The following is a 25,018-nucleotide window of genomic DNA, read 5'->3' on the forward strand; positions in this document are numbered from 1 at the left end:
GTTTAGGTCCTTCGGCCTGGTTGGCTGCCCTCCTGTTTGTCGTACTCTCGTGAGTTCTTGAAATGCAGTGAAACTGATTCTTAACGCGTTTCTGAAGTTTTGACTTATTCTCGAGCTCCCCCACGTGGCCCAAAGGAAATGTAGCTTTAAAAATTGTTCATAGTAATAGGCAGGAAAGGACAGCTTGATTTGAAACTTCATAAGTCAGAATGTACATTGCCAGGAAATATGAAGGAAAACCATGGCAATGAGAAAAAATGTTCTAAGAGGAATTAAAATATATCAAAAACAAACAGTATACTTATAGCTGTGTTGTGTATGAGTACGTTTTAAGTTCCTGTGATTTTGTTGATTTCATCTAGCCATTGTGGGCACTCTGGAAGCTGAAAAGGAAAGAAGAAAATCTGGGCTGTCGTCAAGAGTTCAGTTTCGAAACCAAGGTTCTGAGCCTAAGTATTCGCAAGAGCTTACTCTGAACAGACAGAAACAGAAGGCGTGCATGGAGGAAACCCTCTGGCTCCAGGTGAGGGCTGCAGACAGATCAGTTCTGTCATGCAGATGGATGGTCACAAGTGTAGATCTGACATTTTATATAAATACCGGCAACACATTATCCAGGACAAAGGAAAGCATTGTTTTGGAGTTCCCTGGTAGTGTTTATAGCATGCTTCAATTGTGTCTCTGCATTCTTTTCAGGAAAACATCAGAGATAAACTGCGTCCCATTCCCATAACTGCTTCAGTGGAGATCCAGGAGCCAAGCACTCGGAGGCGTGTGAATTCGCTTCCAGAAGTTCTCCCAATTCTGAATTCAAATGAACCCAAATCTGTTCATACAGATGTAAGTATTTCTGATTTTCATTTTACTAATTGTTTGCCATTTTATTATGCTAAACCAAACATCTCCGAAGGCAATAGTGATTGATTTGCCCTAAAGGCCATTCCTTTGTATATTAAATAAGCTTTTTAATATATGTATAGTTTGGAGAAAATTTGCTTCCCAGGTAAACAATGGATATAGAAACCTACAGAATACAATTTGGAGATGAGAGTTGTTTTTCTTAGTAATTTCTGGTCATTGAGCCTTATTGAGACTATAATTGATAAAACTTATTCTTCTCATGAGCTTCCCTGGTGGCTGAGATGGTAAAGAATCTGCCTGCAATGCGGGAGACCTAGGTTTGATCCCTAGGTTGGGAAGATCCCTTGGAGGAGGGCATGGCAGCCCACTCCAGTATTCTTGTCTGGAGAATCCCCATGGACAAAGGAGCCTGGTGGGCTGTATAGTCCATGGGGTTGCAAAGAGTCAGACACAACCGAAATATATGAACAATGAAATAGTCAAAATTTAGTGTCTAATGTAGCCTATGTAATCTTAGGAAGTAAAATTTATATGGTGTGGCTTGCTGTATACCTCTTAATGAAGCGGTGGGTGTTTGTTTGCTGGGGTTTAGGATGCCTGCATCTGCAGGATTAGGCTGGGGACTGGTGACATCTTGATTTAATGTTTGTACTTGTCAAAACATAACTGGTAGTGGAGTGTCCGCTCTGAGGCCCTGGTTCTGGTGCCCACGGACGAAGCTTTCCATGAGTGAGTTAGGCCTAGGGGCCCATGCCTACACCTGCACGTTGCGGTATTTATTGCCATCACGTGTAGTTGCTTATGTGCTTTTCAGGACACTTGCAATGTCACTCGTGCAGTCACTAAGTCATGTCCATGGGCTGCAGCCCGTCAGGCTCCTCTGTCTGCTGCTGCCTCCCAGAGTTTGCTCAAATTCATGTTCATTGAGTTAGTGATGCTATCTAGCCATCTATTCCTTTGCTGCCCCTCTTCTTCTGTTGCCTTCAATCTTTCCCAGCATCAGGGTTTTTTCTAACGAGTCAGCTCTTTGCATCTTTGCATCAGGTGGCCAAAGTATTGGAGCTTCAGCATCAGTCCTTCCAGTGAATATTCAGGGTTGATTTCCTTTAGGATTGGCTGGTTTGATCTCCTTGCTGTCCAAGGGACTCTCAAGAGTCTTCTCCAGCACCACAATTATTCAGTACTCAGTTATTCAGTACTCAGCCTTCTTTATGATCCAACTGTCACATCAGTACATGACTGCTGGAAAAAACCATAGCTTTGATTATGTGTACCTTTGTTGGTGGAGTGATGTCTCTGCTTTTTAATACACTGACTAGGTCTGTCATAGCTTTTCTTCCAAGAAGCCAGTATCTTTTAATTTCATGGCTGTAGTCTCCATCCGCAGTGATTTTGGAACCCAAGAAAATAAAATCCGTCAGTGCTTCCACTTTCCCCCCTTCTATTTGCCACAAAGTGATGGAACCAGATGCTGTGATCTTAGACTTTTTTAAAGTTGAGTTTCAAGCCAACTTTTTCACTCTCTTCTTTCACCCTCATCAAGAGGCCCTTTAGTTCCTCTCCACTTGCTATTATTAGAGCAGTGTCATCTGCATATCTGAGATTGTTGATATTTCTCCTGACAGTCTTGATTCTAGCTTGTAATTCATCCAGCCCGGCATTTCCCATGATGCATTCTGTATATAAGTTAAATAAGCAAGGTCACAATATACAGCCTTGTTGTACTTGTCAATGTCACTTATTGTTACATTAATATTTCTTCTGCATATTCCCATATACACAAGCTCCATAGTCATGTTAAACATGAAAAACAAGAAGACCATTTTCCTAATTATTGATGAGTGTGATTATCAAGCATCCCTTAGCATAGTGCAAGATGCTCTGCCCTTTGCTTTCCTAACCTTGAACTCTGTTTCCCCATCTGTGCAGTGGGTCTCTGAACAGTATATGTGTCATAGTCCCTTGTGAGGATTGCATGAGTTTAAATACGTAGTCATGTGTTAGGTAGTACTGTCATTATTATCGTTAATTCTTACAGTAACCCTGTATAGCAGGGCGGTGGTATCCTCATGTCACCTGTGTTGAAACTAGACTATGAAAGATTAAGTGACCGGCCCAGAGCCACACAGCTGAGCCAGGCCTACTCTTTACTGCCCTACAGCATCTCAGTGCCTTGGTCAAAGTGTTCTGAAAAGTTTCATTAAAGGACAGAGTGGGCGTTCAATGCAACGTTTGCTGTTTGAATTCTGCTATGGTAATTGTCACGATGGGAATGAACCGCATGGAAACAGTCTCCTATTTAGAGTCCTAAGTGGTGTAAATTACCATTTTGTTTTCCTACAGGTGCACTTCTTAAAAGAGGGATGTGGAGACGACAACATATGTAACAGCAACCTTAAGCTAGAGTATAAATTTTGTACCCGAGAAGGAAATCAGGACAAATTTTCTTATTTACCAATGTAAGAATTGCGCTGTAGTACTAGCAAAAATGGCTCTGGCTTTGCAGTGACTTTTTGTGAAAGGTTATTGCAAATCTATTGAGAACTTTGTTGTTTTCCTTTTTTTTTTTTTTTTTGTAATAGTCAAAAAGGTGTACCAGAACTAGTTCTAAAAGATCAGAAGGACATTGCTTTAGAAATAACAGTGACGAACAACCCTTCTAACCCAAAGAATCCCACCAAAGATGGTGACGATGCTCACGAAGCTAAACTCATTGCCACTTTTCCAGACACTCTGACTTATTCTGCATATAGAGAACTGAGGGCTTTCCCTGTAAGTATTTTAAGAGACCAGGTTGGAGTGGGGGGAAAAAACATCGTGTGGTAAGTGAATGTTTTGTGATCTGGCCTGTTTTTCTATTACAGGAGAAGCAGTTGAGTTGTGTTGCCAACCAGAATGGCTCACAGGCAGACTGTGAGCTTGGGAATCCTTTTAAAAGAAATTCCAGTGTAGGTGATGCTTTTACATACTGTATTTTAATTTTGAAAACACCATTGCAGTGTCAATATGTTCAGCCTATGGTAACAGCTATTTCTGTTTCTTAGGTTACTTTTTATTTGATTTTGAGTACAACTGAGGTCACCTTTGACACCACAGATCTGGATATTAATCTGAAGTTGGAAACGTAAGAGATTCTTTCAACCTTCCATTCAGAATTATTTCATGAAAACACAGCCAGTCAATGAATTGGCCTTTATCTAACTCATAAAAGAAGTGTAATTTAATGAGAAAACTGACTGTTACAATAAAACCCTATTGTTTCCCTTTCATTTTTTCAGAACAAGCAATCAAGATAATTTGGCTTCAATTACAGCTACAGCGAAAGTGGTTATTGAACTGCTTTTATCGGTCTCCGGGTAAGTGTTTGTGTTTAGCATAACAAATCAGTGTCTGAAAGAACCATTTACAATTCTCACTAAAACTGGTGTTTTTTAATTGAACAGAGTTGCTAAACCTTCCCAGGTGTATTTTGGAGGTACAGTAGTTGGTGAGCAAGCGATGAAATCTGAAGAGGACGTGGGAAGTTTAATTGAGTATGAGTTCAGGGTAAGTGGTTGCAGTTGGCCCTTCCAGTCTGTGTATCAGAAGCTAACCTATGCTGTATATGATCTTGAATATGTAGTTTTAATCAGTAACAATAAACAAGCGTGATAAAGGGAGCTTGCCAGTTTTTAAACAGCGTAGTGGCTTAGTGTAAAAGTTGTCTTTCAGAATGGAGAACCACAGCTTCATTCAGCATAGGACGTTGTTCAGAATCAAATTCAGTTTGGTCTTTTTCTTCTTAGGGAGTTTTAAAGTATTAATAATAAATGTGGTGTTGAGACAAAGAAATACTCGATTTTTTTCTCCCTAGAGTCTGTCTATAAAACAAAAATTTATATTCTTCCTCTGTTATAAGGTCATCTCTCTTATTGCTTATGGTTAATGTTCACTGACCTTTCCCAAGCAGTTTTATGATGGTGAATGTGGGTTTGACGAATACCCGTAAGGAAGGCTAATGATTGCTCTGACCCACTCCAAAGTAGGTAGTCACAGTGGCTCTTAAGTCCAGTCAAATGAACATAAGTGCATGGTACAGAGGTGACTCATAACTCATACGCAGGTTCAGGTCTGTGTGGCTCAAATCATATTCCTGAAAGCATAGTGACCGTTGTTGAGGTGAAAGTCTGAAAAAGAAAAATGGGTCCACTCTTGACTCTAGCAGGATGAAGACGTGAATTCTCCTCTGAAAGCATCTCTTAGCTTTACAGACAGAACTGTGACAGCTAGTGGGTGGTGGTGATTATGACACCTATGCAGATGTGGCTGCAAAGAGGTCTGTGGGTTCTGGAGCAGTCTTTCACACAAACTCTTTAGACTTCTGTTGCACGGAGTTGCTCCCTGCCCTGTCCCCAGCTTGGACTCATGGGTTCACGGCTGCCAGAATGGCCCTACTCTGGGTCTCTCATTTGTTATCCCAAGCCCCCGCCCTGTGGTCAGAACAGAGGCAGCTTCATTTTTGCAGTAGGTGGGGCTTCCCAGAAGCAGGTTATAGCTGCACTGTCTCCACACTGGCTGTGTCGCCTGCAAGGCAGAGTGGTTGCAGAGCGATACGAGAACACACGTGACTTTTCCCTGGGCATTTTGAGAGCCTGGCAGATTCTGTTGCACACAGTAGTTGTTCCTGGATTGAAGGAACAATTATTTCTCTTTGAACTCCTTCCCCCCACCCCTATTTTTATTGACAAGAATCTTTAAACACAAATCTCTGTTTTGAATGCCCTATCCAAAGTCCACTTTCGGTGCCTGCGCTTTTATTGTTGGATTATGCCAGAGATTTTGGCTTTTTTTTCTTGGCAATAGGAACTGCTTACTTAATTTTATGTTGAGAGAATTACACTGAGATAATACATATTATTTTCTAACAGGTAATTAACTTGGGCAAACCTCTTAAAAACCTCGGCACAGCAACCTTGAATATCCAGTGGCCAAAAGAAATTAGCAACGGCAAGTGGTTGCTTTATTTGGTAAAAGTAGAATCAAAAGGATTGGAAAAAATAACTTGTGAGCCACAGGGTGAAATAAACTTCCTGAAACTAACGGTATGTTGACGCATCTGTCTCATGTCTCCATAGATGTTAATATGAGAGAAGGGGGACATCATTGCTTGCCTTGGGAAACTGACATTCTGGCATGTTGGATTTTTTTTTCCTTTGGTGTCATAGTTTCTGTTTTGTTGTGAGTAACCAAGTCAGGCTGAGGATTTCTGCTGATTAGGGACCACTGTGGCATATAAGTCAGGGTCATTTTGTGCATGTTGAAGCAAATGACATTTTCTGAAGTTTGAAGGCCCAGTGTGACATATAAGGGCATGCCCTGGGGATGGGCCAGCCAGTGTTAACTCCCAGTAGAATCAAGCATTACAGAACATACTGGCACCTTAGCAAGCGACCTTGAAGACTTTTCATTCTTTTTAAAATAGAAAATGTTTATTGAGTACTTGTTATGTCTCAAGCACCATGCTTAGCATTTGGTTTGCATTTTCTCATTTTATTCTCTTGCTTGTCTGATGAGGTATTTGTCTCATCCCCACCGTTTCATAGATGAGCACATTGAAAATCAGAGAAATTAACCTTCTCAGAGTCACTCAGCAGTTATGAGGGCAGTGCATTCATGCACAGCCCTGCTTGTTTTCACAGCCTGCACTATTAACCTCTCTCTGTACTGCTACACACTTAACTAACTATCTGGTCTATCATTTATGCTCCATTTTGATAAAGACTTGCTTCGTTATTGCAAGTCTGTTTCTTTTAAATTCTAAGGTGACTGGGTGTGACCAGTGTTCATAGTTGGTGGTTTATATTCATCAACTTGGAGACACAAGATGGTCTATTATTCCTAGTCTTTAAGAAAAATGCAGTTTATTTACCTATTTTGGTTTTGCTGGGTCTTTGTTGCTGCTCTTGGCTTTACTCTAGTTGTGAGCGGGGGCTGCTCTTCCTTGCGGTGCATGGGCTTCTCTTTGCAGTGGCTTCTCTTACTGTGGAGCACAGGCGCATGGGCTCCCTGGTTGCGGCTGGCAGGCTCTAGGGCCTGGGCTCAGTGGTTGTGGCACATGCGCTTTAGTTGCTCTGAGGCATGTGAGAGCTTCCGGGACCAGGGATTGAACCTGTGTCCCCTGCGTTGGCGGGTGCATTCTTATCCACTGTACCACTGGGGAAGTCCGAAAAACGAAATCTTAAAGCATCTTCCTTGGCTTAGTTTTCAGTATCCTCCTTTGAATAGATCACGCTCGATCTTTTGCTACTTTCCCTTTTCCTCATTCCGTGGCGCTCATTCAGGATGTGCTGGCTTTTTACAGTTATGTTAGGTACTGATCTAAGTGCCTAGGGGTAGAGGAATGAGATTGGTTCCTGGGCTCAGGATGCTCACAGTTTGGTGAGGAGACAGCAGAACAAAGAAAGCCTTTGTCTCACTCTGAGTTTTAAGGTTGGAATGAAAGAAAATTACCTTGAAAAATAAAGTTGAAGTGAGGTTGGTAATTAACACTTTGTGATCTTACACTTACATTATTTATGCACCTTGGTGCTGGCAGAAAGGTGAAGACTATCAGTCGTGAATTTGGCATAATCTGGGAGATTTGTACTGCTGCTGCTGCTGCTGCTAAGTCGCTTCAGTCGTGTCCGACTCTGTGCGACCCCGTAGACGGCAGCCCACCAGGCCCTGCCGTCCCTGGGATTCTCCAGGCAAGAATACTGGAGTGGGTTGCCATTTCCTTCTCCAATGCATGTATGCATGCTAAGTCGCTTTAGTCGTGTCTGATTCTGTGACCCTATGGACAGGAGATTTGTACAGTAATGCCAAAAATTACACTTGGTGGAAGTATTTCAGATGTAATTATTTTCAGGAGGCTCACAACTCAAGAAGGAAACGAGAAATTGCTGAAAGACAGACAGATGATGGCAGAAAATTTTCTTTATTTTCTGAAAGAAAATATCAGACCCTTGTGAGTATTTTTCAAGAGCTGTGAGTTTTCCAGGAGGTGGTGGGAAGGCCTTCCCCAGACCATTGTGCCGTTACTCCTATTCTTCTTTTTCTCCCCAGAACTGCAGCGTGAACGTGAACTGTGTGAACATCAAGTGCCCGCTGCGAGGGCTGGACAGCAAGGCCTCCGTGGTTCTGCGCTCGAGGTTATGGAACAGCACGTTTCTGGAGGTGTGACCCCCACCGCAGGCTGTGTCCCCCAAGCCGTCTGCCACCTGCTAGAACATTTCTCTTTTCACTCATGCTTTCACTCACTTTGTCTCCAAACAGGAATACTCCAAGATGAACTACTTGGACATTCTCGTGCGGGCCTCCATTGATGTCACTGCCGCCACCGAGAACATCAAGCTGCCCAACGCAGGCACTCAGGTTAGGGTTCCGTGGGCTTCACTTAGCTGATCTCTCTCCTCCACCCCACGCCCATGGCCTGAGGACACGCTGTTCTGGACTCATGTCTCTCACTAATACTCCCTTTAAAGAGAAAGCAGATTGTGTCTTAAGGTAGTACCCACCCCAAGTTGTATTTCAGTAGAATCATGGAAGAAAGACGTGACTCAAGTCATCTCGTTCTGCTGCGGATGGGACAGATTTGTGAGCTGTTGGCTCAAGGAGAGGGGGTGCACCTACTAAGTCTAAAGGTCCCACATCTTGTACCGCCCCTCATGCCAATGCCAATGTTGGCATACTCCCACTGATGGTAACCTCACTGCGCTATGGGGGAGCTCTTGGCATGTATGGCCAGTGGCAGTTGTTAGAAACCATCTCTATATAGGCATTGAGACTTGAATCTTCTAAGATCAGTTCCTGATTATGCTCCGGAACAAGTCCCAACATAAGTCCTCCTTCTCAGCCATGTAGCAGCCTTTGAAATAATTGAAGGAAACTGTCATGTTTTCTCGGACATACCTCTCTTACTCTCTTCAAAGCTGACCACCCAGCTCTTCAATTATCTGTCCTGCCCGATGCAGCTGCAGAGGTTCCAGATCTCTTTTCTTCCTGGGCCAGCTCCAGGAAGGAGAGTGGACGTGTGGTCTGCCTAGTTCAGCTTAACTTTCCCTTTAACAGCCTCCCAGCTTCTGTTAGTTCAGCCTAAACTGTGGTCTTTAAATGGTTGCTGAAGATGGTTTGCATTTCTGGCAGCTACTATTTTTCTGTTTGTGTTCTACTGAAACTTCCAGGTGTTTTCATCTGAATGTGCTGTCAAACTGTATTTCCCACGTCGCACCCTTGAGCAGTTTTAAAAAATGTAAATACACGCCTTTAAGTGCATCCTGACATCTTGCGTGGTTTACTTTTGGTCTGTTGTTTGGGCTTACAATGTAATTTTGAGTCTTGATCATTTGCTCTCTGGTAACTTTCTTTCCTTACAAGGTTTATCTTTTTAAAACCAAAAAGCATATCTTGGGTGTTTTCATCCAGGTAATTAAGAAAACTGTTGACCAGGACTAGCAGCAGAAGCTTGTGTATAGTAAAGGGTTCCTAGTTGGGGGTAGGGGGTCTGGCCCCACAGGGACTTGTATCAGGCTCTCAAAGTAAATGACTAGAGGTCACAGGTGGGAGTGTTTTGCAAAAGAGAGTGAATGGAGAACTATTGTCCTAAAGCTGATCTGTTGATGTACTTAAGGCAAATGTCTAGGTTTCAGTCCTTTGACCAGCTGAAATCCAGTGTGTCTCCCTGATGACCTTGGTTTCTGGAATATAGTGACCCTTAATTAAAATTTACCATCTCAACTAGAATACAAACATCTGTCTGGGCAAGTGCTAAACTGGGCAGGATGCTGGGGCATGTGGTGTAAACTGGGACTGTCCCAGACTTAACCGGGATGTACCCTCACCATGACCTTATGTTGTCTTTGCAGGTTACTCCTACCTTTCTACATCTTTTTAAAAATTTTAAATTAAATTTATTTTTTGGGTGCACTGAGTCTTCATCGTGCTCAGGCTTGTTGTGACATGTGGGCTCAGTTGCCCCTTGGCACGTGGGATCTTAGTTCCCCAACCAGGGATTGAACCCACAACCTGTGCTTTGGAAAGCAAATTCTTAACCACTGGACCACCAGGGAAGTTCCTCTACCTTTACTAATAAGGCATCATCAGTTCAGTTCAGTTCAGTCACTTAGTCGTGTCCGACTCTTTGCGACCCCATGAATCGCAGCACGCCAGGCCTCCCTGTCCATTACCAACTCCTGGAGTTCACTCAGACTCACGTCCATCGAGTCAGTGATGCCATCCAGCCATCTCATCCTCTGTCGTCCCCTTCTCTTCCTGCCCCCAATCCCTCCCAGCATCAAAGTCTTTTCCAGTGAGTCAACTCTTCACATGAGGTAGCCAAAGTACTGGAGTTTCACCTTTAGCATCATTGCTTCCAAAGAAATCCAAGGGCTGATCTCCTTTAGAACGGACTGGTTGGATCTCCTTGCAGTCCAAGGGACTCTTAAGAGTCTTCTCCAACACCACAGTTCAAAAGCATCAATTCTTCGGTGCTCAGCCTTCTTCACAGTCCAACTCTCACATCTGTACATGACCACAGGAAAAACCATAGCCTTGACTAGATGGACCTTAAGGACCGTCAAACCACACCCTTCCTGAGAATCCTTTCTCTCCCTTTCTGACTAAAGGCAGTTGCTATAACTTTCTGTAGCTTTAATCAGCAATCCTGAGAATCACTGAGCTTCAAAGAGAAGAAAACTTCAGAGGGAAGAAACTAATATTAATAAAGCACTAATTAAATGTCTACCATCTACTAGATGCTTTACCCATATACTATCATCTAAGCTGCAGGAGAATGCCAAGGTAGACATTGTACCCACTTTACAGAAAAGGAAGCAGGCATAGACAGGGGATGTCATTTGGGGTCCTGGATTGAAATCTATACCATTCTGGCTTCTGGGCCCCTATTCTTTGACTTTAAAATACTTGCTCCCCATGAAGTCCCCAAATCTCAAGTTCAGATGAGAAAACTGAGTCCAAGGAAGGTTGTCTGTCCCTCAGGGTCACAGGACCAGCATGTGGGGTGGAGGTAAGACCAGACCTTGGGCTCATGACTTCTCATCAAGTCCTCTTGCCTTCTTGAAGATGATGGAACTGAAGGCCATGGTGTCTAGACTGGTGGCTGGGTCACAAATGCAAATGAGGTTTTCTTGGGCATTTCATGTTCTCAGGGCTTTGAGAGCCCATGCCTACTAATGGGAATTGGAATCTTTGCTATAATGCTACTTGATTTATTTAATAACTGGTAGATTTGAAAATGGATTAGTCTCATATCTAGAACCCATTTCTTTTGAAAACAGAGACTTTTTAATCTCTAGTGTTCTGTTATCTTTTCTATTAACTGATTTCTGAGATATAATAGCTCATCTGTCATATCTACATGTTTCTTTAGTATTTTAAGGTGCAGTTTGGGGGGTGGGGGTCTAAAGATTCAAGCTTATTTCAAGTGTCAAAATGCCTTCATTTTTTATTCCCTCATTTACTGAGGATTTCAATTTCATTTTTATCTTGATTCTCCATCTTTTCCACTGTCTAGATTATTTTTCTTTGGACATGAAGCAAAGGAGGTTGAATAATTCAGCCTTGTCTTTTGGTCTTAATGTTGATATGTTTTCCCATTGCTTTTACTCTAATCCTGGCTTTAAAAAGATTTAAAAAAAAAATTTGTTTCCTTATAACCCAACCAATTTTAAGAGTTTTGTGTTCAATTCTTTTTTAAAATATTTATTTTTTTAATTGAAGGATAATTGCTTTACAGAATTGTGTTCATTTCTGCCAAACATTAACATGAATCAGTCATAGGTATACATATGTTCTCTCCCTCTTGAACCTCCCTCCCACCTGTGTTCATTTCTTAATAAAACACATTTAAGATATTGTTATAAGAAAAGTCAGAGAGAGCTGGTCACCCAACTGAACCAGATAAGATGGTTACTAAAATTTTAGCATCAGTTAAATTGATCCAGTTAGCAAGCCAATTAGCCATGGATGCACTGCAGAAGTGCTAGAGAAGCCTTCCTCACAAAAGCGCTAGAGAAGCAAAATTGAATAAGATCGTGTCAGTTGTTACGAATTTCATGGTCTAGGAGACAGTGAGTGGGGCTTGCCACATGGTGCAGTGGTCAAGTGGAGAAGGCAATGGCAATGCACTCCAATACTCTTGCCTGGAAAATCCCATGGATGGAGGAGCCTGGTAGGCTGCAGTCCATGGGGTCGCTAAGAGTCGGACACAACTGAGCAACTTCACTTTCACTTTTTACTTTCATGCATTGGAGAAGGAAATGGCAACCCACTCCAGTGTTCTTGCCTGGAGAATCCCAGGGACGGGAGAGCCTGGTGGGCTGCCGTCTATGGGGTCACACAGAGTCAGATACTACTGAAGCGACTTAGCAGCAGCAGCAGTGGTAAAGAATCCACCTCCCAGTGTAGGAGACACAAGAGATTCAGGTTCAACCCCTGGGTCAGGAAGATCCCCTGGAGTAGGAAGTGGCAACCCACTCCAGTATTCTTGCCTGGAAAATTCCATGGACAGAGGAGCCTGTGGGCCACAGTCCATGGGGTCCCAAAGAGTCAGACACGACTGAATGAACACAGGAGAGAGTGAACCGGGAGAGATTTGTTGAATTCAGCCAAGGAAGGAGGAAGTTTCTTATTGGTTGTACTTACATATCCCCACTTCATTCCTTCTCAAAGAAAGGCAATGCCAAAGAATGATCAAACTACTACACAATTGCACTCATCTCACACACTAGTAAAGTAATGCTCAAAATTCTCCAAGCCAGGCTTCAGCAATATGTGAACTGTGAACTTTCCAGATGTTCAAGCTGGTTTTAGAAAAGGCAGAGGAACTAGAGGTCAAATTGCCAACATCTGCTGTATCATCGAAAACGCAAGAGTTCCAGAAAAACATCTCTTTCTGCTTTATTGACTGTGCCAACGCCTTTGACTTTGTGAAAGTGAAGTCGCTCAGTCGTGTCTGACTCTTTGTGATCCCATGGACTGTAGTCTACCAGGCTTCTCTGTCTATGGGATTTTCCAGGCAACAGTACTGGAGTGGGTTGCCATTTCCTTCTCCAGGGGATCTTCCTGACCCAGGGATTGAACCCAGGTCTCCTGCATTGCAGGCAGACACTTAACCCTCTGAGCCACCGACTTTGTGGATCACAATAAACTGTGGAAAATTCTGAAAGAGATGGGAATACCAGACCACCTGACCTGCCTCTTGAGAAACCTTTATGCAGGTCAGGAAGCAACCGTTAGAACTGGACATGTTACAACAGACTGGTTCCAAATAGGGAAAGGAGTATGTCAAGGCTGTATATTGTCACCCTGCTTATTTAACTTCTATGCAGAGTACATCATGAGAAACGCTGGGCTGGAAGAAGCACAAGCTGGAATCAAGATTGCCAGGAGAAATATCAGTAACTTCAGATATGCAGATGATACCATCCTTATGGCAGAAAGTGAAGAACTAAAGAGCCTCTTGATGAAAATGAAGGAGAGTGAAAAAGTTGGCTTAAAGCTCAGCATTCAGAAAACGAAGATCATGGCATCCAGTCCTATCACTTAATAGCAAAAAGATGGGGAAACAGTGGGAACAGTGGCTGACTTTATTTTGGGGGGCTCCCAAATCATTGCAGATGGTGACTGCAGCCATGAAATGAAGACTCCTTGGAAGGAAAGTTATGACCAACCTAGACAGCATACTAGAAAGCAGAGACGTTACTTTGCCAACAAAGGTCTGTCTGTCAAGGCTATGGTTTTTTCCAGCAGTCATGTATGGATGTGAGAGTTGGACTGTGAAGAAAGCTGAGCGTTGAGGAATTGATGCTTTTGAACTGTGGTGTTGGAGAAGACTCTTGGAATGCAAAGAGATGCAACCAGTCCATCCTAAAGGAGACCAGTCCTGGGTGTTTATTGGAAGGAATGATGTTGAAGCTGAAACTCCAATACTTTGGCCACCTGACGTGAAGAGCTGACTCATTTGAAAAGACCCTGATGCTGGGAAAGATTGAGGGCAGGAGGAGAAGGGGACAACAGAAGATGAGATGGTTAGATGGCATCACCGATTCAATGGACATGGGTTTGGGTAGACTCCGGGAGTTGGTGATGGACAGGGAGGCCTGGCATGTGGCGGTTCATGGGGTTGCAAAGAGTCGGACACGACTGAGCAACTGAACTGAACTTCATTCCTAAGGAATAGGAAGAGTGGGTAAACTTCCTACCTGCCAAAGATGAGAATGAGTGTGATAAGTGGAAGTAGGCATGTTATTCTTCAGGGTGGAGATTTTCATTTTTTGGTTCTAAATTCAGAGAAGGACTTGAGATGTGGATTCTTCTATCAGATGAATTTCTAATATGAAGAATGCTCACTAAGGGGATGGTTTCCTTAATAGTTTTGTAAAAGATAACGAAAATCCCTTCACTGGGTGAATATCTTATACTAAAGTTCAATGAGAGTGGAGTATATTACACTGAAGAGTGTTTAGGAAAACAGTTTTGGCTGGGGGCAAGCTCATGTGATCTCAGCACTGCTCACTGGTGATGGAATTTAATGCATCAGCAGAATTAAACCCTTTTCCTCTGATGGACGCATGATGGATGAGGTTCACGTGCACAGGTCATCCCTGTGGAAATGCCTAGATTTTAATGCAAGCAAAACAGTTTTTTTGTTTATTTGTTTTTGAAGTTGGAGTAGTTTCTACTCGCCTGAACCTGTCACTGTTCATCAGTAACAGTTGCTGTGACGAGATGAGACAAGGTGTCCAGAGCTCTGGGAATCTCAGCTCATAGTTGGTCTCCCCCCACCCGATTCTTAGGCCGGCTCCGCTCCCCTCCTCCTATTCTCAGTCCCAGCTGGAGAATGACCACCATACACGCACACACAGACACCCCACACAGAGCTGACAGTTTAAGGAAACAAACAATAAAATCTTGCTGACCGGCCTCTCTTGCCTTCCTGCGGCGTGGCCTTGCACACAGACACACACTGGGTTTGCAGAGCACATCTGAACCTTAAATGTGTGGCCCAGAGCCTAGCATTCGTCCTCAGTCTGAGGCACAGTGACTTGTTTGAGTTTATAAAAGGCTCCAAGATCTGATTAGAATGGTAGCCAGACCTGGGGCTTAGAGCTGTCAGCTGAGTTCCTGCCAACACTGCACCCGACCCCCAACCCCACAAAATAAAAACTATCTTGTTCAGCCCTTATGGCTGTCGGATTGCAGCCATTTTGGGGGCGTGGTCTCCCTCTAGGAGAATCCATTTGAAATGCTGGTACCACGGCTGATTCCTGTGTCTGTGGACCAGGGTCTGCTCTCCACTTCAAAAGGCTTCATCAGGACTTATTGTTAAAAATGAGAATGGCCCTTCCAAGTCATCACCTTGCCCCAGGGATACTGTGTGGCTTGCCTATGCTACATACTAGGGAAGCAGAGTTAAATGAGATAAAACGTGTGTGTGCATGCTGCTAAGTGGTGCCCGACTTTGTGCGACCCCATGGACTGTAGCCCGCCGGGCTCCTCTGTCCTTGGAATTCTCCAGGCAAGAATACCGGAGTGGGTAGCTGTTCCCTTCTCCAGGGGATCTTCTGGACCCAAGGATTGAACCTGCATCCCTTGTGTTTCCTGTACTGGCAGGCAGATTCTTTACCACTGTGTACCTGGGAAGCCAAGATAAACCGTAGGCTAGTTGAAGTAATCTTTTTAGTTTAGGATTGTCTGACTTAGCACTCACATCAACTATATTATTTCTTTACTGGTCTCTCACCATTCTCTCTTCCCTACTTCTTGGGTACCTCTCTGCTTCAACCAGTAATCTCAAGAAAGAGTTGTTTTAGCTTAAAGCTAGGACACCTGTTGGGGAAACGGAGGCAAGAGGAAGGGAGGCAAGAGGAAGTGAGTCGAGGCCCTGCGCTGGGCTGAAAGCTTAAGTGAAACTTCATTGAGACCATAACAGGAAACATAGTAGCTGATAAAGGTGTTTATGTGGTTAGAGTTTAGAAAACTCTTAATGTGAATTCTGTCCTATTAAAGATGTTTAAAGGAAAGCAGTTCCTGCTTTTAAGTATATTCTGTTAAGAGCAGGTTGAAAACTTGTTTTCTAGTATAGGTAGAAGTACTTTAAGGTTTTTTTTTTTTTAAGTGTTCTAGTATGGTAGTATTGAATCACAGTGTAGACATGGAAGCATTTTCAGCAGCATCCAGAATTCAATACTAACGTAGAATACTTAACTAGAAACACTTCTCAGGAGTTAAATTGTTCCCTCTTAAGTTTTCTTTACCCTTCACTTTATATTCTTTAAATTCAAAAACCGCAGAAACTTCAAACTGATAGATGAGTAATCAGTATAGTTTACAAAGTCATATTTGTAGCTTTCACCAGGTCTTTTATAAGCTTTGAAGATTAGTTTCCTGGAAAAAACCTTCTGGCATCACAGAAATCCGCTTGAATTCTAAGCTCACATAACCAAGTTGTTGCAAATTACCATAAGCAACTTTTTAGATTTCTGAATAAACACTTCTATTCAATTGGTACTTGCCAGCTATCAAGTGTTTAGAGCTTGAACACGTCAGTCAGTCAATTCAGTTGCTCAGTCGTGTCCGACTCTCTGTGACCCCATGAATTGCAGCACGCCAGGCCTCCCTGTCCATCACCAACTCCCGGAGTTCACTCAGATTCACGTCCATCGAGTCCGTGATGCCATCCAGCCATCTCATCCTCTGTCGTCCCCTTCTCCTCCTGCCCCCAATCCCTCCCAGCATCAGTCTTTTCCATCAGCTGCTGCTTAAAGCTGTAAGCTGCCTCTGAATGAATTCAGAGTCTCGTTTGTCTGTACATATTGTCGTCGTAAATGACAGCAAGCCATTTCAGGAAATTTTATTCTTTTCGAGGGTCTTTAGTTTGCTATCCTGTTGCTGAACTCAGGTTTGGCTTCCCGTAACCCAAGAATCCAATACTGAGAGAGAAGTGTTAGGTAAAAGAAAAGAGAGATTTATTGAGGACGTTAGCAATCCTGGGAAGAAGGTGCACTCGTGTCCCAAAGAACCAACTCCCCCGGTTTTGTTCTGAGATTACTTAGGGAAGAGAAGAAGGGGCTATGTGCTGGGGAAGAGGTAATCTTCTGTTTTCAAAGATGACCATCACAATCCTGTGGTTCCAAGTAACTGTCAGGTTTGAACCATAAAGCTTTGGTCTGCTGAGAGGGCCCCACTGGGTCCTGCTTGCTTTCAACCTTAAGGGAAAATTAGAATGGTGTCAGTAGTGTAGCTCCATTCCTCTTTTATATTTCGTAACATCTTTAAAATATGAGTGAGGAATGTAGGCTAATTGTGCATAGATGGACCCTTTTGTTGCCATTGTTGAATGCTTAATTAAGAGAGGGTGATTGTTCTCAAAAAAATACCAGGTTATATTAATGTAGATATAACAAGATTGGTTGTATCCCTCTCGGTAACTGTTGAAACTTGCTGATGAATAAATGATGGTTCATTATACAATTTCCTCTACTTTTGTTGATTATAAAAATTTATAAAAGATAAGTTAGCACAGAAGCAATTATTTCATCAAAACATAATTCAGCATTTTCCAGGTTCTGGGCAAAGAGCTCCAAGAAATGCCTCTTGAAGCAATATTCCATTACTAAAGGAAAGGAACTCACACCAAAAAGACACATCATCCATCTGTAGGCTACATTGACCAAGTGTATCTAGAAGCAGAATTAGTGATACAAACTCAGGGTTTAATTCTCACCCAAGTTTGTAATGGCATTGCTTTCCTTTACGCCCCATAGGTTCGTGTGACTGTGTTTCCCTCCAAGACTGTAGCTCAACATTCAGCAGTACCTTGGTGGATCATCCTAGTGGCCATTCTTGCTGGGATTTTGATGCTTGGTCTATTAGTATTTTTACTGTGGAAGGTAAGTCATATCTGGCACTTGAGTTTTGTGATATAAACTTTATTTCAGGTTTTCTTGTTAAAGTAAATTAACACTGATAGTACATACATTTTTCATTGCTGCTTTTTCCCAACATTTTTTTCTATGAAATTTTTCCAAAATACAGCAGACTCAAGAATTATATAATGAAGATCTGAATACCTATCTAATATTTTATAAAGGAATAGTATTTATATAAGGAGTTTCTTAAGTGTGTAAATTTTAGTGTTTTCACATATACTATAGCATGTTTGGCAGATAATAATTTAAAAAATTTTTACCACTATGACTGTTTCTTTATTGATGATCAAGTTCTGAATCTAAGCCAAGTTGGTTATCACCCTAATCAGAATCTGTATCCCTATTAATTTCAACTTTTGTTGAAAAGAAATGTTCATGGCAGCCATGGGGGCTTGTTACAGTTGCAGCTAGATTAGGAAATAGGAAAGCATGAAATCAATGACTCTCAAAGTGGTCACCATAGCCTATATCAAGCATAAGGAAGATCTGTGTTTAATCTAATGTACTTCATTAGAGTCTGGTCCTGTAAATATAATGTAGTATCTTCCCTCTGCTTTCTACCAGTAAATAGTCGACATTACAAAAAATGTATGAGATGTCACATACTTTTCTTGGCAAAAATTATCACCTATAGATTTTGGGTTATTCTCAGTTAGTAATGGAGATTCACAGACTTATCAACAATCCCCAAAAACTCAAAACAAAGTTTGCAATGACTTATTTGGCAACTCAACTCGACATGATGTGAAGAGAGGATATTTATAGTCTCTATCCTTTACTCAGTTCTAAAACATTAGGAATACTAATGTTTTAATTACTGTGACATTATGTATGCAGTGTATTACTTTTCTAAAAGGCTGGAAATTTGGGGATTCCAAACATGTCTGGTCTAGACGCAAAGGATGATGAAACTCAACTACTAGTTCCTAGAATCAAACTATCCTTATTGTTTCTTTGGATCCAAGTATAATGGACAAGGACTTAAGACAGTCTCACTTTCAAATATTGGGCATCTCTTTATTTTTCCAAGTAACTTCCTTTTGCCAAGATAATTTTGAGATAGTTTTTGGGCGTCCTCCAGTCGTGTGATTGAAGTTTGGTATCTGCTTATGCCAAGACCCATCCTCCCATGGGAAGTCAGCCAGCCCTACCTGATGTTTATTTCAGATAGTAGGTTTGTCTGAGTACAGCCAGCTGATACAGGAGATGCTCTGGAAATTATTTGGATATCCAAAGCTGAATATGAAGTTTGATATTTGAGGATGGCCTTCTATTGCTCTCCAGAAGAGGTCCTACAAGGACAGTCTTTTTCCTATACCTCTATACTCATTTAGAGTGACCTAATCTGAGGAGCACAGATTACTATCACTTAAATGTTACATGGTGGCTCAGAATTTGGGGAAGTGACAGCAATCATTATTTCATGATGGTATGTTCAAATTTATATTGTGATTTACCCCACAGAGGCCTAAGTAGATGGCACTTATCCCATCAAATTCACTGAAAAGGACAGAAAAATATTCAGTGTCTCTTTTATTTGGATTTGTGCTAAGTCTTAGAGAATTTATTCTTTACACTTTGAATCAGTAAACTGCAGATGTCAATCTTTTGCATATTTCTAGACTCCATATCCCCTGCAAGCAGAAACTGTGTGCTGAGTTGTGTCCAACTTTTTGCAGCCCGATGGACTATAGCCCATCAGGCTCCTCTGTGAAATTTCCCAGGCAAGAAAGATTACCGTTTTCTCCTCCAGGGGATATTCCTGACCCAGGGATCGAACCCGTGTTTCCTGCATTGGCAGGCAGATTCTTTACCACTGAGCTACCTAGGAAGCCCCGCAAGAAGAAACTACCCAAAACTATGATCAGATGTGTAAATATTTTCCCTTTTAGAATGATTTTGGCCCTTAGGATTTGTTACAAATAGAAAAATCAATTTGCTAGTGTCATCCGTATAAATATTTGACCAGAGACCTCTGGTAATAGAGTTGGGTTAATTGACGTCACTGAGGCTTCCCAGGTGGCGCCACGGTAAAGAATCTGCCTGCCAAGCAGATCCCTGGGTCAGGAAGAGTCCCGGGAGAAGGAAATGGCAATCCAGTCCAGTGTTCTTGCCTGGAAAATTCCATGGACCGAGGAGCCTGGTGGGCTGTAGTCCATGCAGTCTTTATAAAGGGTCAGGCAGGACTTAGCAACTGAGTATACAGCACGCTTGATGTCACTGTGTCATACGGTGTGGGGTCTGTTCCCTTTTGGTTGATCCATAGTGGTCTCTTTGTAAGCAAGCTGTAAGGAGGAAACAGGTTAAACTCTGAGATTTTTCTTTTGTTTAGCTTTTATACACAGAACTGTAACACTGACTAAATACCTTGCTTCCTTGTAGTGTGGTTTCTTCAAGAGAAATAAGAAAGATCACTATGATGCCACATATCACAAGGCTGAGATCCATGCTCAGCCGTCTGATAAAGAGAGGCTTACTTCTGATGCGTAGTATTGATCTACTTCTGTAATTGGTAATTGATCAATGTTTTTTAATTGCTAGCTGTGGAACCTGCTATGGTTGTGGTGGCTAACTTTAAAAGCAACAGCTTGCTGTGTGTGTCCCATTAACAGACGTTTTCCAAATGTCCACACTGGCTTGCCTTGCTTGAATTTATTTTATTTTATTTATTTCACTTGAAAGCTTACTTTTTAAAAAAAAAAGTGCACAAAGAATCTTTCGTTGCAGGTGAGTTACTTTTTGTTGTTGTTAATAGACATCACCCACAGCAATGAAGAAAACTGCAATCTACGTACACATAGGAGGTGTTAGACCTCTACAGTTGACCAGTTTGCCACGTGTTGTTAATCTAGTATGTAGCATACCACTTGGAATTTCAAAGATGCATAAGAAATCATGCCAGATTTCTTGTCCATTTTGGAATTTCCCACAGATAGAAGCTTGTGTTGACTGCCTAATTAACCTGTTGCATGTTGGAAACATTGTGTTTCTCTTGAAGAGAAGGCTTTCTCACTGTCATCTTTTTGATTTTTGTGCTATAAAATGATGGGGCAAGGCTTGGAATGCTTTTATTATTGCTCAGAAATTGTTTTATGCTGGCTAAGCATGCAACTTCCTTTCCCTGCATATCTACTACAAGTCAAAGACCATTACAACAAACTCTTCACTACTGGTGTGATAGACATTATGGTCAACTTCAGAAGATGATTCTTTGCCAACATGGCCTTCAGTTTACAAAAGTTTAATATAAAAATGCTGTGGACAGTTTATTCAAAACGTTGTAATGGAGTTTGATCTTGTTCCATGTTCCTAGAAATTTTTTTCAGCCCTGGGTCTCAGCTGATTTTAAGTTCATGTTTGGCTTCTCTTAGTTGTAACTCCATGGAAACAGGAATTGGCAACGATTCCTTTTTCCATTTCTGTGGGCACCAGAGTGTAGAATTACCCCTGTAATCCCTTTCCATGGCCCTGTCATGATGAATCCCAGCATTTCCATTTCAGTTTATGTATCACCCTGATTTCATCTTTGTTTAAATGGGGCAATAGTCACACTATGTGACAGATAGGTGTTTTGGCTTTTTTTGCAAAAAATAGAAAAGGCCTTAGAACAAAAATTCTTGTCCCATTTTCCTCACCAATTTAGTGATAAACTTGTACATAATTTTATTTTGCCCCATGCCATTTTTATAGCTTAACATCATTCAAAACAAATGTTCTGTGCCTATTGATATCAAATAGTAAACACATTAATCAACATATTCTAAGTATCTTCCTCATCCATCTTTTATCTGCATTTAAAAATTAAAGACATCTTTTTTAAAAATACATATATATTTTATTCATTAAAAAAATTCAATCTGACTTAAGAATTTCCAGGTATGTTCCCAATAAAAACCTACTTTGGATCAGATTGAATATGTTTTAAAGATTAATAAAATATATATTCATTAATAATCTAAGTGTAAATGCTGTATTTTTGCCAAAAAGAAAAGAAATTAGAGGATGCTCTGAAATTCAATCTAGTGATAGTTTCTCAAATTCTTTGTGGTGAATGATTTTACTGCAGGACACAGTCACTGCATGATTTATTAATGAAACAGCTTAGTTTGGAGGCTTCATTTGGAAATCCAGGCAGTATAAATTACATCTTAGCTATTAAGAAAGATGTACTGGAGCCTCGAAGGAGAGGAGATTAAATCACCCATTTCAAGTAGTAATTTGTAAAATATTTGTGACCTGATTTCCATTTTGTTAGTGGAAGAGGGGCATGGAATAATCTTTGGTTTATGACCTTGAAAAAAGTTGTCCTTGAAATTAGCATGATGTTCTAGTAATCTGAAAGTTAGATCTTTCACATATAGTATGGTGATTGTAAAAAAAATGGAAGCACTATTTCATAAACTCTTCAACTCTTAGAAGTAACTAACATTGCTATAATAAGATGTAAAGACAAGCTGGGAAAAGGGACTTTTCTTCCAGTTTTACAGCTGTTCTCTGCTGTTTATCCTCACTGGCTATTACTATTTCTTTTTGACCTATTAGTTCCTTCTTAAAAGAAAACCATGTCTTTTATTCTTTGTCCCAGTCCAAATTTAGGCATAGCTGAACAGAAAGCTTAGATATTACCATCTAGTGGACTTGCCCTTCTTGGAATTACTTAATTTGTGTCTGTTTCTTTTTCCTCCTGTCTCCAGTGTGGATTCTTTAAACGCTCTAGGTACGATGATAGCGTTCCCCGATACCATGCTGTAAGGATCCGGAAAGAAGAGCGAGAGATCCAAGATGAAAAATATAATGATAACCCTGAAAAAAAACAGTGGATCACAAAGTGGAATGAAAATGAAAGCTACTCCTAGGGAGGCCAGAAAAGCTTCACAGTACCCAAACTGCTTTATTTTTTCCCCAACCCAGACACTCAGATGGATTGAAAAACCTGTTCAATATCTGAATACTGATTTCAGACAGACTGCACAACAGTACGGGCCTACAGTTTTAACTGTGTACATTGTTACGTAGCCCGAGGCTCCTGTTTTGCACAGCCAAATTGAAGGCTGTTGGAATGGATTTTTCTTTAACTGCCTTAATTTAACGTTCCGGGTTGCCTTTGTTTTTGACTTACTTGTGCTGGGGAAGGGCCTGCCCGGTTACTCTTACGTGACATCCTTCCAAAGGTGTAGCTGGAAGAAGGCACCATGACCCCTGCGCCAACAGAGTGACCGTCCCAACCTCGGCACCACCTCTGCCAGTGTTCTTCTTATAGGACGGGAGAACATGCCAGTTACCTGTCCTGCATCACAACCCTATGCCATCAGGGTAACCGTGTTCAAACTAAAGTGCTCCCATAAATTAAATGTGCAATAGAAGGTGATGTTGCCATCCTGCCATCTTTTTCCATTTCCTGGACGTGTGAATACCTGCTCACGCCAGATACACACAGGTTTCATTTCCCTTTCACTAAAATACACAGGCATAACAGATTTGAATGCTAGTTATACTTATTTGTATATGGTATTTATTTTTCTTTTTTACAAACCATTTTGTTATTGACTAACAGGCCAAAGATTTTCCAGTTTGCCCTTCAGGTTGGATTAAGCAATCAGAATCAGAACATGAGAGGTCACTGGTTGGACCTCAATTACTGACTGCCTAAAGAACATAGTAAGTCTTTATAAATATAGCAGAGAGTTGTTATACTTTACAGATAAGTTTAAGTTATTAACTCCCTTCATGACAGCACTCATCCCCTCCCTCCAAACCCAAAACATTTAAGAAACAGAATTTAACTGTGAGATGTTTAATTCTTAAAAGACAGAAGATATTTTTTAGTTTAGAGCCCTGTGTGATATTCATGATTTTCTTGCTATAACTATCAGGAACTCTTGGAAATAATGGGATTGTTGTTGGACTTTAGTGCAGTTTAGTCACTGCTGAAAATATTGTATATTCAGGGCTTGAAAGAAACGGTGAGTGCCGATGGTGGACCCAAACCGATCCAGTGTAAGACTACTGAATACCTGATACCAAAAGTCTAAACATCATGGCTTTGAAGTTTTAAAATATTATTGAAAACATTTAATCAATGAGTCTATGTTCTGTTTTTTGCTTTGTTTCCTCCCCTGTCTGTATCCCCCAAAATACTTTAACTACTCTGAAAAGAAGTGTAAATTGTTTAATTTTAAAGATGAAGGGGAGGGAGGAGGAAGTTATTATATACATTCAATAGAGATTGAATAGCTGGAAAGCTAAATTTAAAAAAATTACTGCACTTCAAAATGTTAAGTTACGGGGGTACAGCAACGAACAGGTGCTAATGTGTTTGGCTGTAGTATAAGTAGCATCTCAAAATCTTTTAAAAGAACAAAATACAGCTATATGTGACATTGATGCTTTTGCGTTTTTTTTTTTTTTTTCCCAGAAATCTTATGCCCTTAAGATATCAGTTGTGCTTTGGAATTTTCAAAACAAAAATAGTTTTACAGATGATATTTTGTTTACAGAAATTTCTCTAAAACAGGTCATAACAATGTTTAAAATCTCAGTTTCTTGCTTAGATAACTTGGAACCCAGTGCACTGGCTTATAGGTTGCTGAGAAGCTGATATTTTGAAAGTGTTTATAGACCTTTGTTATAAAAATGAATGTCCTAGAAAGGGGGGCGGGGTGCAAGGGTGGTTCACCAACAAAAGAAACACGAATGTAGTGGTGTTTATAGTTGTTAAAAATGTCATCTCAAGTCAAGTCACTGGTCTGTTTGCATTTGATACATTTTTATACTAACTAGCATTGTAAAATTGTTTCATGATTAGAAAATACCTGTGGATATTTGTATAAAAGTGTGAAATAAAATTTTTTTTATGAAAGTGTTTGTGGCTTAGAAACATAGCATTGTACATGTGAAATTATAAATAACCTGACTTGCCTTTCTTTTTATTGCATCAAGCTGAACTACAAAGGTTTTGGTGTTTTTATTTATGGGACACTAAGAATAATCTCAGATCAGCCAAAGATATTAATGCTCCACAAAATGCAATGTAAATGTGATTTTTTTTCCTCTCTTGGCTTTACTGTTTGTTGAGAATATTTTCAAAAGAAAATGATCTTAAAGGTGGTTTGTTCAAGATACCTGCAAATTGGGGGTTGTGTGTAAGCATTGATTCATCTGCTTGAAAGGCTTATTATGCCTCTGAAGGA

The 25,018-nt window shown here is 41.1% G+C and overlaps 1 protein-coding gene across 2 annotated transcripts in view; it reads left to right on the forward strand.

Moving 5' to 3' along the window:
• ITGA6 (integrin subunit alpha 6) overlaps positions 1-24,707 on the forward strand; it is an 85,827-nt gene extending 61,120 nt beyond the window's left edge. Inside the window, exons 12-26 of one of the 2 annotated variants that reach the window (XM_018064676.1) lie at positions 363-523; positions 697-840; positions 3,205-3,320; positions 3,444-3,633; positions 3,726-3,809; positions 3,906-3,985; positions 4,140-4,217; positions 4,305-4,407; positions 5,769-5,942; positions 7,748-7,846; positions 7,945-8,055; positions 8,155-8,253; positions 17,664-17,789; positions 20,211-20,340; positions 22,523-24,707. In XM_018064676.1, the coding sequence (XP_017920165.1) occupies positions 363-523; positions 697-840; positions 3,205-3,320; positions 3,444-3,633; positions 3,726-3,809; positions 3,906-3,985; positions 4,140-4,217; positions 4,305-4,407; positions 5,769-5,942; positions 7,748-7,846; positions 7,945-8,055; positions 8,155-8,253; positions 17,664-17,789; positions 20,211-20,318 (1,673 nt within the window). In that variant the 3' untranslated portion in view covers positions 20,319-20,340; positions 22,523-24,707. The remainder of the gene's footprint in view (positions 1-362; positions 524-696; positions 841-3,204; positions 3,321-3,443; positions 3,634-3,725; positions 3,810-3,905; positions 3,986-4,139; positions 4,218-4,304; positions 4,408-5,768; positions 5,943-7,747; positions 7,847-7,944; positions 8,056-8,154; positions 8,254-17,663; positions 17,790-20,210; positions 20,341-22,522) is intronic. The other variant, XM_018064673.1, reaches the window with a different exon arrangement.

This window comes from Capra hircus, chromosome 2, assembly GCF_001704415.2.
Source record: "Capra hircus breed San Clemente chromosome 2, ASM170441v1, whole genome shotgun sequence".
Taxonomy (NCBI): Eukaryota; Metazoa; Chordata; class Mammalia; order Artiodactyla; family Bovidae; genus Capra; species Capra hircus.